This window comes from Bacillus rossius, chromosome 6 (assembly GCF_032445375.1).
Source record: "Bacillus rossius redtenbacheri isolate Brsri chromosome 6, Brsri_v3, whole genome shotgun sequence".
Taxonomy (NCBI): domain Eukaryota; kingdom Metazoa; phylum Arthropoda; class Insecta; order Phasmatodea; family Bacillidae; genus Bacillus; species Bacillus rossius.
The window spans coordinates 25,316,337-25,331,018 of record NC_086334.1 but is presented as its reverse complement, the minus strand read 5'-3'; the positions used below and the strand labels follow the sequence as shown (position 1 = coordinate 25,331,018).

The following is a 14,682-nucleotide window of genomic DNA, read 5'->3' as shown; positions in this document are numbered from 1 at the left end:
TGTTTTATAATAAAAAAAGCATGTTAATTATGAAAATGAGTAAGTGAAGCCAACAAACACCACAAAATACGTGGCAACCAAAATAAGGTTGAGTTAATTTTCACTGGTTTTGTTTGGATGATAGTAGCTTATCAATAACTTCTCGCAATCAATGTAAGGTATGTCGGTAACATATTATGAAAGCTGCTATCTAGCGGGCGGGCCCAAAAGGCTGGGTGTGAGTCTCGGCAATCAGAGTTTCTCCCCCCGTGGGTGTAGGGTGGGGGTGGGAAGGGCGGCTACATGTAGGCCTTGCGGCGGCCGGCCTTGGCGGCGCGCGTCGCGAAGCTGCCCAGCGAGCAGACGAACTGCGCGAGCGCGTCCAGCAGCGCCGTGAAGGAGAAGCGCGCCTGGGGGGGGCTCGCGGGGCCCGGGAGGGGAGCCGATCAGCACGATGGGGCGCACGGGGGAGGCGGGCACGGCCCACGGCGTGATGGCGGACTCGCGCCGCGGCGGCTGGGAGGACGCGCGGCGCGCGACGGTGCTCGGCCGCCTCGCCTCTCAGGCGTACTCCGTGTCGGTGGAGAGGCTGCGGTCGCCCAGCGAGTATGCGCGCTCCTCGAAGTACGGCTCCTCCTCCTCCTCGTCGTCCTCCTCGCCCTCCCCCCGGCCGTCGAAGGCGGCCAGGTCGTTGGAGTAGGTGCCGCGCGAGTGCGCGAACGCGATGCTCTTCTGGTAGCTGAACAGCTGGCGCTCCAGGCTGTAGTTCTCCGCCTGCAGCGCCGCGATCTCCTTCCTGCGCACGGCACCACCCGCTCCGGACTCCTCGCCCCGCGATGGGCTCAGAGGCGCAACAACTAAATTTCCAAAAGGGGGGGGGGCAATATACCTTATAATAAAGAATCATCGATCCCCCCTATTGAAGCGGGGGGTCCTCCCCCAGGAAAATTTGTATTTCAATGTGGAAAATAGTGCTATTTAAGCAGTTTTATTATCTAAAAATTGATTACACAGCACTTTGCCCCCGTTTCAGAGGGGGGGGGGGGCAAAATACCCTTGCCCCCCACCCCTGTTGTTGCGCCCCTGCTTGGGCTTTACTGCTAATTGCCTCAAACATCTAGACCTACATAAAGGTCAGTTCGGCAGCAACTGACGTGGGCTTCCATCAAAGTATTCTGCGTTAGCGACTAGAAAGTTATGCGATTTGAGTATATTTGATATTTTCACTGACCATGTCATGTGTTTTACAAAATTTTTATAATTTTGGACTTGATAAAAAGTCTATACTTTTCCACGTGCATCTTTACACTGAATACGGAAAAAAAACAACAACACACATTGCTTGGGAGTCGTAATCCGGTGGAGTATAGAAGTTTTGTCACAGTTAGTTTTAGTAAATGCTATTCCAAACAACACAGCTATGTACCTCATCTGATAGTTGTGTATCCTGCACACGTCATCGTACTTGTGGTACGTGGACTGGAAGAGCAGGTAGCACTCCCCCCACTCCACCTGCACCTTCAGCTGTCCTTTGTCGGTGAGGAACGGGCAGCCTGCTTCTCGGAGCTGGAAAAACCACAGCGAGAACGGACGGTTGTTAAGACATGCGAAAACCAAGCTTCCTCGTTTTCACAGCAAAGCCGTTCAATCAGGAGTACTTTATGCGCTGTCAGATTTTGTAGTAAATTTATTTTCAGACTGCAGGGTGTCAAGACGATAACCTTATCATAGCGTAACGGAAAGTGTAACGCTCGGAGAGCAGAGATAAACGCAACGATTAGGAGTGGGACACTTGATGGAATGTTTGCATTGGAGCACACTTGCATACTCATATACTTTGTTCGCTCTAATATTTGCAAACATTCTCGTAGCTCTATCTATGAAGTTTCACTTCAAATGCACGAGGCGGGCAAGCAAGCAGCCATTTTTTTATAACTGTATCGAAAAATTATGTTTTAGAAAAATGTTAGGTTATTTAATTATCCTTTTTTCAAATATATCCTATAATTTCTTTGAACGCATAAATTATAACGTAATCTGTAAAGAACGAGATAAATGGGGTAATGGGAAATCGAATATGGATCATATTTTGTCATCTGTATGAAGTTAAAATGAATTAACGCGGCCTTAATGTAAATATTAAGGTATACAGTTATACCAAAAATTCACATGTCTCACGTTTACGTACGTAGATATTTATTGATGAAATTATTAAATTTTCTTGGTTGAGATACTTATTATTTGTAGTTATTTAAGCAGTCTTTTTTCAGTTATGACAATATTCTATATAAAAAGCTAAACTTTCAATATTAAAAACGTAATTGCGATATTTTATATTTTCGCATTAGAAACAAATTATCAGATCTAAATATAAAGAGCGAACAAGCAATTAAATTTACAGTTAAACATGCACAGTGAAAAATTTATTTATTTTTGTTTAAAAATTGTTCTCGATTTGGGATAATGTGGATATTATACTAGTAAACCAAGGGAGGCTAGAAGACGGGGTTTCCGAAGGAAGGATGGAAGGAAAGAAGGATTTGAGTCTGGTCAATTTGGAGTCTAGAAAGTTTAGAACCGCGCCTACAATTACTGTCAACATCCAGCTGGAATTTACAATGTTACCTGGGTTTTGATAATACTTACTGATACGGGTGTTATTATTCCCTTAGATATTAGCAAATACAAAGCATAACAGTCTAGTTCGTTAAAATTTTCTGTCAATAACTTTTAGGACAGTAACATGTTAACTGGAGTCGCAGAGCATTTAGACATAGCTGAGCCACGTGTTTTTTAAACTATACCCAACGATAAATTTTATCCCTGAAGCTCACTTAACATTATGTTGGCAGCGTTTTTTAAAAATATATTTTAGTTCATGATTTTTCACTTGATTCCAAAGACCTGGCACATATGGACCAAGTGATAACGTTTGTATTTGGAAAATGTCAAAGAGACAGTTTAAGTCAGTAAAATAATGTTCATTTTTATAAGATACTCACGGATTATCGAAGCCAATGCCATTCCTTTACCGTAACGCTTCCGCGATCAAAGACACCAGATGGTTCACGGAAAAAATATTCAACAATCGGAAATATAATTAAAAATACATCAAAGGCGATTGCAGTCCGTACTACGCACTACAATAAAATGAAGCACTTTTTTTTCTTCCATAGTCTAACCTTATAAATTCACGCAGCAAATTTAAAACTAAAATATTTTTGTTAACAAGCCTTAATTTTACTAATGAAATTACTAAGCTATTATAAATATTAAACAGATAAAGGTGATCAGTTTATCACTGAACGATTTTCCCTGAAAGAGGGATCACAAAACACGAGGGAGTGAGTGTGTGTATGGAACTCGTTATTTGAGAGTTTATATCACTGTTCTCCCACCAACGCGATTAGATTACCGGTTGGGGAAACGTTGCTTACGTTGTCGAGAGTCAGTGGGTTTTTTTCAGAGTGGTCTCCTTTTTCCCCTCACCAATTCATTCCATCTAAGCTCCATTTTCATCTCATCATCCGGAATCGTCCCGAATCTCCTTTGTGTCAACGAGAGGCTAAGCCTCAGTTCATTCATTGAAGAGACTGTGCTTTATCAGACTCGATGTTCATTCATGGAAAGTTCTTTTAATATATTTTGAAGTAATCTTCGCATAACAGATAAGAAAATGATCAGCCTTATTATATCTTCTAGACTCTCATTGTGATTTTTTTCTCCCCAAGACGGTTGACTTCTGATAAGATATTTTGATGTATTTTGTAATAAATAATTTGATTCGCATTTCAGATGTTTGTTAATTCATTTCATTCACAAACATTTTTGCTTAATCTTCTTTTTAGTAAACGGTTTTCCGTCAAATATTCCTACGAAATGTTTTTTATTTGATGTGTGAACATCTTAGCCCTCGGTATACGGCATTAGAATCAGTAGAATTCTTTTGAACAATTATTACTCTTAAAGTCACTTACGGGGCCGGAACTTGGACTGTAAATAAGATATATACTGGGGAGATCAGAGCAATAGGAATGGAGTTTATGAGGAGTCAGTTACGAGGCGAGACAGGACCAGGAATGAGATGGTGCAGGCAATAGCGGCAGTACAGGACTTACATGAGATGGCATGGCCATGTAGAGAATGGGAAAAACGACTGATTTGAAGTACACGGGAATAAGACCCGAAGGAAGACCAAGGCGGATATGGGAAGACCAGTAGTTAAACGAGTTCAGGAGGGAGGAGAAGACTGGAATACAGTGAAGGATGTTGTTTGGAAAAGGGGGGGGGGGGAGGCAGAGGAAGATGGAAGGATTTTACTTTGCGTACTCGGCCACTCGACTCTGGAAGCAGTCGATGATTACTTTCAATGAGATTGCTTCACACGAGCTACTGGTCCTACCACAACGAATAGTTTTTTGTTTCACACGCTGCAACGTGTGAGGTTGAAATGTTGTAATAGCACTCGTGTTGCTCGCTTGGAGTGGACCATGGCTTGTTATTCCTCCAAGTCCTCTGACTGGTCATGTGCAAGTCCGTGTCCAGTGACCTCTTTGCTGCCGACAACCTCTACCTTCACATCCGACGGAAGACTACGAAATGAGCAGAATGTTCTTTTCGATGGGTCGTGCAACGTACCAGTTAGAAGTCAGACCGTAAAGGTGTGGCTGTTGCGCGTAATTATATCGTTTATGACGAAACAACAGAATATTAAATTTTTTTTATGTCAAACGGGTGTACTGAACAGCATTGCGAGAAAAATAACTATCGCCTTGTAACATAACTGAATATGCCAGTTTATGATCACTTAAATAAAGGCTATACGGGTAATAAGTATACCCTAATCACAGTAAGTCTTACTAAGAGTCGTAGCGTTGTTATTAAATTCCGTTTCTGCTTCGTCCCCTATTGTCACCGCAGGAAAATGTAATAAGTTGAGCATTGAATGAAGGAATTTAGGCTTAAAGTCTCATAGACTTCTTAGTATTAGAGACGTCAAAGTGCGATGAAATAGGAATGGTGCATAGAAGGAATGGATGTGTGTGTGTGTGTGTGTGTGGTATGGGAAAAGGGGGGGGGGGGGAGAATTACAAAGAAAACACATATGACGCACGATTTGCAACAGTGCAATTTGTCTATTTCTGAACAATGAAAATTATCTTCAAACATCAAAGTTGCTTTGTTGTTGTCCAAAATTGGGCAAGTTAACACAGGAGACGAGAGACTGTTTCATATAGGCCTTATTCGTTGTGCAATGCTTCAATGTGAAAAATAAACGCGACGGTGGTAGACTGCTGAGCTCTGAGTGTCCCAACAGGGCGATAATTTCTTTTAAATTTTGATGTACTGGATAGTACTATTAATGGGAAATCGATTACAACTTAGTGGTAAAAAATTACGTGCTAAAAAATGGTGTAAACCCCCCGTTTTTATCAATGGATGGGGATGGGAAGGCAACCATATTTTCACAGATGTGAGATCACCGTTAAGAGAAACTTTAATCACTGATTATTTTCATAGACAAAATTACCTTGCATCAGATATATATATTTAAATATAAGTTTCTTAGAAATTTTTCTTGATAACTCCAATAAAAAGTTAATCTGACCTCATTATGCAACAAATGCAATTGTAACTGCTCTTCTGAAACTCATATACAATCACAAACATATGAAGGTTTTTTTCCTATTTATATCACACATTTATATCACAAATGTCGATCTAAATCCGAACAAGAAATTGTACAAATTTCAGAATAAATATTAAAAAAAAAACATATCGTGTTTTATCGAATAATTGTCACACATTCTATAAATCAAGTTTAAAAAGTAGGGTTGCGATGGACATCGGAGACGATGTCCATCGACGTCACAATTATTGCCTTCGCATCTCCAGATCAATCTTCCCGGAGACGGAACTACTCGTCCGATATCCACGCATAATTTTTTTTTTAAATTGCTTCTGGTAAACGGACACCACTCTTGATATCATGAGAAATTCCAAAAATTCGCGTCGTTTCTTCCGAAGCTCTGCACACCGTACTCGTGCCGGGGTAGACCCGGGGGGGGGGGGCCTTAATCCCGTTCGAAATCAACTCAATATCTGCGATGGATGCGGCGGGACTTCACGCCGGGCCCAGGCGGTGTCGTATCTGCACGGCGGGACGAGAGGAGGGTTCCGACCTCATCTCCCCTCCCCCCCCCCAGCGGGGGGTCCAGCCCGCCGCGCCGCCACCGCGGCACAAAGGGCTTTATTGAAATACCTCCCGCGGCGATGTGCGCTCTCCGCGCGCATCCATCTCCCGCGTTAATTACGAGCCTCTGGAGGACGGCCCGCAGCGACGTCTTTCGATACCTCGCCTCGCCCGAGCTCCCGCCGGCAGTGGCCTCAGGGGTCGCGGGTCCTTTACGAGCTCCGCGGCGACACGCGGCGACACGCGGCGACACGCGGCGACACGCGGCGACGCTCGCAAGGTTGAGTCGAGGGAAGGAACATAACGTGGTCTGCGGCAGGGGTCGGCAGGCTTCCCACCGACACGAGCCAAACATCAAGTAAACAGATTCTCGAAAATTTTTCAGAGAGCCGCATCGCGTATTTACTCTGAATTCTACATGGAATTTTAATACGATAAAAACAAAACGAGATAAAATAAAAATAAAAATTTTTATTCACAATTTCAACACGAAGTTTTAAAAATAAAGGCTACTTAGGAAAAAAAATTACGTAAAATAAAAAAAAATATATATGTCAGTCATTAGCAGAGCTCAACTGGTAAAACAAGAAAACCTAAATTGTTTTACTCGATGAATTAATTATTAAAATAAAAAAAAGAACTTGGGCGAGTGCGGTGGTAGGTACGAGCGCAGGTTCAGGTCGTCCGTTGTAATTGGGCTTTTCCATTTCGGTCGGCTTTTTTTGTGCTGCGGCAGCGCAGTGAGTTGTAGAGCCGTGAAAACCTACGGAAAGAGCCGCATGCGGCTCGCGAGCCGCGGTCTGCCGACCCCTGGCCTGACAGTGGTGGCTAGCTTCACTATATTATATGTTATAAATGTAAATTCTCATATAAATTAAATGCGTAATGTAACTAACATTATTCAATTGGATAAGGATCAATACTATGTCGGTCAAAATAGAAGCACAAATACAAACTCATTATTTTGAACTAATTTTGAAAGATAAAAATTATTGTTACTGTGAGTCATACAAGAAGATATATATACCTATGCTTTTCCGGACTTTTCTGTAGTACACTAACTTGATGTATAAGTCAGCACAAGCCATGTAGTGGTCCTAAAAGCGTCTTTTTACGACTTGGATTAGAAAAATCGAAATCTCTCTACTATATTAAAAATTAATATTAATGTATTAAACATATAAACCTTTCGAAAGAAATTCTCTAAATGATGGTGAAAATAGCATCAAAATCTATTGTGCAATTTAGAAGAAGTGAGCGAACGAACAGACAGACGCGAATTGCGACCTTTGTTTTATAGTATTAAAAGATTATCCTGTTGGTTAACCAATAAATACAGTTATATGGCATGTGATTAATTAAGGAATAATAATTCTCTTAAAAAGTATTTACAAAATCTTATAAAACTTTAACCCAAGAAAATATTACCATGAAACAATATATAGATGATAAAACCTTAAATAATATTTTTAAACATTTCTGTCAGAATATCATGGTTTCATAACAATGTCTACAGACAATTTATTATACTAATGTGCAAACAGAGACGTCAAATACATGACATAATACCCGATAATATTTATCTTCCGAAAGAGTGGTTAATTGGGCCGTGCGATGCACTGTAATTTTTATTTTGTAAATGGAACAGAAAATGCATGTAAAATTACAGATATTTGTAAATAAGTACATTTAAATGAAAACAAAACAAAAATTCTCGCAGTATTACTGGGTTCGGATTATTACCCCTGCCTTTAACCTTTGTGTTGTCCCAGTACATCCAAAGGTTAAAGTTATTTGTAAACATTTCCCTGAAGAGCTTTCCAGTATCAGCTGCGCACAATCATAAACATAATAAAATAAAATACCGTCAAATTATTGAATATTCAGTTATCTTTTCCATGGTTTAAAAAATTATGCTTGAATTAAAAATCAATTATCATATAAAATTATGCCCCAATTTTCGTAAGAAATACTCAGTATTATGTCGAAAAATGTATTTCATGAATGAAAAACTAACCATAGCCATGTGTGTTGCAGATTTACAATAGGAATCTTTTGTAGAAGTACATAAATGTTTTTCTGTGTACAATTATCACAGATCCGGCCAGTGGGCAATGACTGACGTACGGTAAGGACGAGAAAACAGTTCTAAAACCGGGTACAGGACTGCCGGACCCACATTCGAAACCAGAGTTCTCCGAGATGTGATACCGAACGGTCGGTTTAACTGACGTGATGAGAGTTCTCTCGGCCATGCCGCGCTAGCACTTTTGCCGGGCTATCGGAAGTCTTCACAGTTTTCATGGCAGTGCCAAAGAGGAATTAATATACAGTAAAATGTTCCATGAAACAAGATATAATAAACTTATGTACATTAAGTAAAAATAGTATAGATGAGCGTTGGTCTTCTTAAAAAAAAAATCATTATGGAAATACACCAACGAAATGTGAAACGTAACCCACTGGAAAACAGGAAAAACTGCACAGAAACATAAACTATGAGCAGCGGCCTCATTGGTGCAGGATTAAAGAACGAATCGAACCACAGAATGCCGGATAAAAGACTTTTCACCGGAATTGATATAGTAGGGAGTTAGGCGGCGCAATGGAGAGATCCTGGACTATTCTGCGGGACCCTGGCCCGAATCCCGGCCATTCTGGACTCGGTTTTCAATTGATTTTCCGAAATCACTCCAGGAAAATGCTGTGCAGTTCTGTGCAGTAGCGGTCGGATAGGGATGGGGGTGGGATTGGGAGGATACATCCCTTCCCCCCTCCCGAAATTATGAAAAACTTTGCAAAATATCAGTAAAGACAGTATGTTACTGTGTGAGAAGCCACGTCAGTGTGCTAATGCACGTGCTCAAATTTTTTAAATACACCCCCCACCCTCCGAAAAAAAAAATTATGTATCCGCGACTGGCTCTGAGTAGTTTTGTGTTACCTCGTGGCTAATGATCTTGATGACGGCAAGACGTTGTACAAAAAAATAATGCTTTAGGTATTAGATTTGTTGTCTCAATGTGGTTTATGAGTGTTAAGTTATCCGGTTCAGTTCCTGGCCCGGTAAGAAATTTTCATTTGGTGAAATAAAAAAAAAAACGAATTCAGGAGTATGTGTTGTGTTATACCCTACCTCGACAGTGCAGAAGGCATTTAACCATTTAGTGGTTAAAATGGGGGAAAATGTTATTTTATTTTGAAAAGTCATTACTCCGAAGCGAATAAAGTGGGAAGTAAGGTATTGGATACTATTAATAAGCAACAAAATACTACAAAAAATATATTTTTTTATTTTATGAAATTTCACTCATAAGGTGTGTAAAAATGGAAGGTTTGGTTTGAGAATTTAAATTCCTCTATATACATTCAAATATATTATTATAGCAAAATGTAATGAAACTTAAAATGGGAAACTTGATGTCGAAAGAAAAGAAATAAGCGAGTGTTTTACTAATATTAAAATTCGCTCTGTAACGGAGTGGAAAGGAGGTAAGCGTAATGCTATAAAAGTTTAAAATATCTTCAAATACACTTAAAATGAGAAATAAGTAATTGGTATGCGTAAATGGTATGCGTATGCATTATAAATATGCAGGCTTATGTGCATTGCCACTCTCGATATTCCAACTATGAATGATTTTGAAATGAATAAAACCTTCGTAGACCTAGACCTGACATTTTATTGCGTCTATTGCTTTACTTATGGATATTTAAAATCCATCACAGGCGTTTCTTAATAAATTGTAACAACTTAAGCAGTGTCCTGATATTTGCGCCAGTGATGCTACGGGTGGTACGGTTCGTAAATTCACATATTTATATTAAAATACGTGAAAAAATGTAATAAACTAGTCAAAATAAATATATATATTTCGATAAAAAATTATGAAAAACGATATATACTTTAATAAAATATTATTGGTTCATGAAAAAGAGGGTAAACTATCAGATTGCTAGATTTAAAAAAAAAAATGTTTTCTATCATTTTAAACTTAAAAAATTTTACGTAGCCTACATAGGGTACTCTTCTGAGAGAATTGCAGGCGTGGTTGAAAGTAATCGGTTATTGGTAGTATGATGTCATAAACAAACACATGTGTGCCGCTAATCAAAAAAAAGGTGGTTTTTGTTGTCTTAAAGGAATTTAACTTCAAAATTAAAATTATGTAACTGTAAAGAAGTAAAGCATGTGAATTATATATATTTTTTTTATTTGCATAGATATATGATAGTTACAATGGATCCACGGGAACTGTATTTCAATACACGAGATCCACCGCCGCGGTCATGCACTGCTACGCGGACGCCTAGACGCCTGCCCGCAGAGCAGAGCAGAGAACATCCCCTTGAAGCGCGCCTCAAGCCGGCGCTGATAAGAGGCTCATCTCTCGACGTCTCCCCCGGGCAACTCGGCGAGCGCCCCGCGTCGTAATAACAAACACTGCCCCAGGGCGAAGTGGCGTTTGAGAGCCAGGGGAGGGGACGGGAGACACCGAGGGCCGAGTCCCTACACGCACTCCAGCCGGGAGGGGGGGGGGGGTCAAAGTGCGTGATCGCGCCTTCACTCTCCACCCGAGACATGGTCGTCCGGCAGTTTTCACGCTCACGCGGGAAACACGCTCGTTACCGGACCCTGGGCCGCGACCGCGATTTCGTTCCCACGTCAGCGGTGCGTGGCGAGGAAAAAAGCAGTGCGTCCTGCGGAAGTGACGTGGCAAACGTCCTTAAGAATACTTCACAGAATATATTACTATCGTGCTAACTTTTACAATAATTCATTGGGTGTTTTAGAATTATCTTTGAAAGATTTGTGCAATGGGAGTGCATGACTTGATGTAGGCTTTTGGACATAGGCCTACGCCATTGCTAAGCACATGCATATCTGTAGAAGAAAACTACAAAAAACATAAATGACAAAAACACAAATTAAGCAAAAAATTGCTGTTGTCAGGATATAAAGACCACACAATACTCCACAACATTGTTTCTGAAAATATAAGTTTTTGTTTTTAGTGTGTAAACATGTTAGCTCTCGGTGTATGGCATTCGGTGGGAGTAATTTCGTGAAAATGGAACAGATGTTGATGAACGGAAGTGAGAAACCAAGATGGCAGACACACGTGTAGCAACTTAGACCCGTATGTGATCACTTTCGTAAGCATCAGCGAACATACCAAACGTATTGGTGTGCCAAATGAAACTTTGTTATATTGAGACTACCCTGGAGAACTAAAACAGTCATAGGAACTATTAAGACTGATTCCAGTCGTTTAAGGAAGATAAAAAACAACAAAATATACAAACATATACTTAGTGTTATAATATGTGTTTTAAAATCATTTAGGTTAATACTTAAAAAATGCCATATGAGTAGCTATAACTTCTAACGTGCACGGAAACTTTGTATAATTAACTGTATAGTGAATTGGAACAAAATGGGAAGTATTTTAATACAATTACTTGTCGAAAATCAGGTTTAAAGTACGGGTGTTCTCGATGCAGTTTCTAATAGTTTAAAATTTCCTGTTGTTTCGTGCTGCTCTGCTATCTGCGTTTGATAGTGACAAGCAACGTTTACGAATCTGGCAGCGAATTCTAGCGGCGGGTGCTGAAAGTATGTGTGTGATTCGCATCTAGATATTTGTATTTCAAAAGCGAACATTTTATTTATCAGTTCATTTATACACTCGGCATTATTTTAAAAAAAAGATTTCTTCATTAGATTTCGTGCCGAGTTTCGTATTTTAAGTTTGTTTGCAAATTGAACAACACGAGAACACACGGATTTGCTCGTTACAGAGGTTAAATGTTTAGTACATATCACTGGTGAGTACTGAAAAACTCGCTCACATTTTTTTGACTTTGGTAGGCTATCACTTCTTAATATCAAATCTAGCACTTTTTGAAAATATATTTTACGTACAGACATAATATCGTTACAGTTTTATTACATGTAAATATAACATAAAACGTAATTAAAGGTACAGTATTATGCCACACGTGTACGCAAAGTGGCACAGAACCACTCTGACACGTTTAAGAGTCATTTCGTGGGCGGGGATCGAACCCGCGACCCTCACCATGCGAGCCTAACACGTCAGCGATCTCAGCTACATATGAAAACCCCGTGTAACGTAATTCTAATTCTTACAACCATAAAAACAAAATTCTTCGCTTGAGGTTGCAATAAAATACAGTGATAAATTTGGCGTTCAAGTACGACGCCTTAAGTATACCAATGTCATGGACAAGTGCACTGAAATGTATGCACAGTTACAGTCCCATATTAAAGCATCAAGACCCTGAATTCGCACCCTGGAGTAACAACTCCAAATACCGTTCCCACCATCTTGATTTAGATTTTCCATAGTCTCCACGAACACGCTGGAATGGCCCCCAAAATAAATGTAGTGGAATATGCCTTGTATGGGACACGCCTGGAAAATTTTAGAATGCATTAATAATAGTAAACAGTGACATAATTTAGCATACTGCTTTGCGAGTAAGATATGAGCTTGTCCTAAAACTAAAGAAGCAATTTTTTTTTTAAAAATATTCGTTGTTTAAAAACGTTTGGTTATCGGAAGAGTCGTTACCTATCAAATGCAAATATACGAACACAGCGATGCAGGTAAGAAGATATTATGGACAAAACAACGATGGCTACACCGACGAACACAGTATAGGTTTTATATTACAATAAAGTTGAGACGTTTCGGTAACTGGCATCTTTTTTTCCGTCATCAGGCCCAAAACAGTGCAAACTGCAACGGCGCAATGTCCGAGAAATTGTATTAAATTCAAAAAATTTCCCATTCCACGAATCATTTAGAGAACGAACATGGCGATGGTGAGGTAAAAACAGGACATTTGACTACGTCACGGTTCGCAGTATCCGGACAATTTCCGACACCGTGACGAAAGTCCTTGCGGCATTAGTTAAATCAAGGGCACGTTTTCCTCTACCCTTTTTTTTTTTCCTTTCCTCTCGTGGCTAGGGCCGCTGCCGTAAGAGAGGGCCATCAGTCAGGCAATTGAGGGTCGGCTTTGTGCCCCCGTGTGGAGAGGCGTGGAGGGTCAAGAGGGGGTGGACTGTGACCCAGGGGAGCAGCGGGTCGCGGACGCGGGGCGGTTGACTCGCGTCGGTCGCGGTGATGGAGGGGTTAAAACGGGCAGATCCAGCCTGAGGTCGGTCCACGCGTGAACGCCTCCCTACCTCCGCCCCCCCCCCCCTCCTTCTCCCTCCGGCGCAATGCCATCAGAATAATTGAATTCCTGGGAGGCGGGGCGAGATTGGCCAGGAGCGCTGCCTCCGTCGGCACGCCGCGCGCCCTCTCGTGTCGGCGTCCACCTGGCTCGAAGCGCCCGAAGCGCAATCGGCGGTGTCCGCGACAGGCGACGTAGCCTATCCCCGCTAAAAAGCCTCGTTCCCACGGCACGTGGTTCAGCCAGCCCTGTCTGCTGCACGGAGTTTAACAAGTAAGGGAGTTGCGGTTTTACAATCTCTTTGAAATGTTAAATACCTACCTTACAGTTCAAAATTAGAACAATTCCTCACCTACCTCGCCTATCTGCGGATATAAAAAAACAATAAGTGGTTACAATGGGGTTTCAAGCTGATTACTCGCATATGTGTTATCATATTTTTTTTTTTACAATACTCATTTGATGATGATATTTTTATGCTTCTTCGTAGCGAGTTCCTTTCAAACTTCTAGCAAAATAGCCCTTCTACAGCTAATCTTTGTTCTGGTATCCAATTGCTAACCAGTTAACTTAAACTCCAGAACACACGCCTAATCCATAGATTGATGCCTCCAAGGTCTGGAGTTTGTCATGCTGCGCGACATGGGAACCTAGAGACCAACAAAATGAAAGAATTTGAAAGCAAACATCAGGCAAAGTGGTTATATTCCCACACACTACCGCTCCCACCCGAAATATAATTCTGCGTACTCGCTTGATTCAAGGTAACTCGGGTTCACCCGAACTTTACCGTTAAATGTCAGTGAACGCTAGAAATTAAAGGCTCGTGGACTGACGGAAAACAAGCCTCAGTGCGACGATTTGCCAAGTCACACGTAGGAACATGACTTTGGACTATGACTTACCCCACTACAGCTGCGTGATGGCCAACGTTATGGGCTTACGGACTTCTTCTAGAGTTGAGACTGTGTGTGTGACGATTGTGGGAGACACTCAAATCCTCTAATGGCTCCTGGATTAATTTTTGGGTAGGCCCGGACTGCACCGCCGGGGCGTATGCACAGTTCTGGGAGTCCGGGTTCTTAACGGGAAGGTTGGGCACCATATATCAGAGGGTGGTCCGGGGAATTTTAAAAATTCAGGTGCAAAGTGGTAAGTTTTCTGGCTTTTTGAGAGTAATTTATTTCTCTCTGAAGTCCAATATGTAGCTATAATATATATATATATACTAGGCAAATGTACTTATAGTTTCATTTCATTGCCAACAGACCTTTTTAATTAAACCTAACGTTTAGTATGAC

The 14,682-nt window shown here is 41.0% G+C and overlaps 1 protein-coding gene across 1 annotated transcript in view; it reads right to left on the bottom strand.

Moving 5' to 3' along the window:
* Positions 1-278: 278 nt before the first annotated feature.
* LOC134533406 (uncharacterized) overlaps positions 279-14,682 on the bottom strand; it is an 81,966-nt gene continuing 67,562 nt past the window's right edge. Inside the window, exons 3-5 of the mRNA XM_063370928.1 lie at positions 1,406-1,545; positions 551-775; positions 279-399 (exon numbers count right to left, since the gene is read on the bottom strand). Coding sequence (XP_063226998.1) covers positions 279-399; positions 551-775; positions 1,406-1,545 — 486 coding nt within the window. The remainder of the gene's footprint in view (positions 400-550; positions 776-1,405; positions 1,546-14,682) is intronic.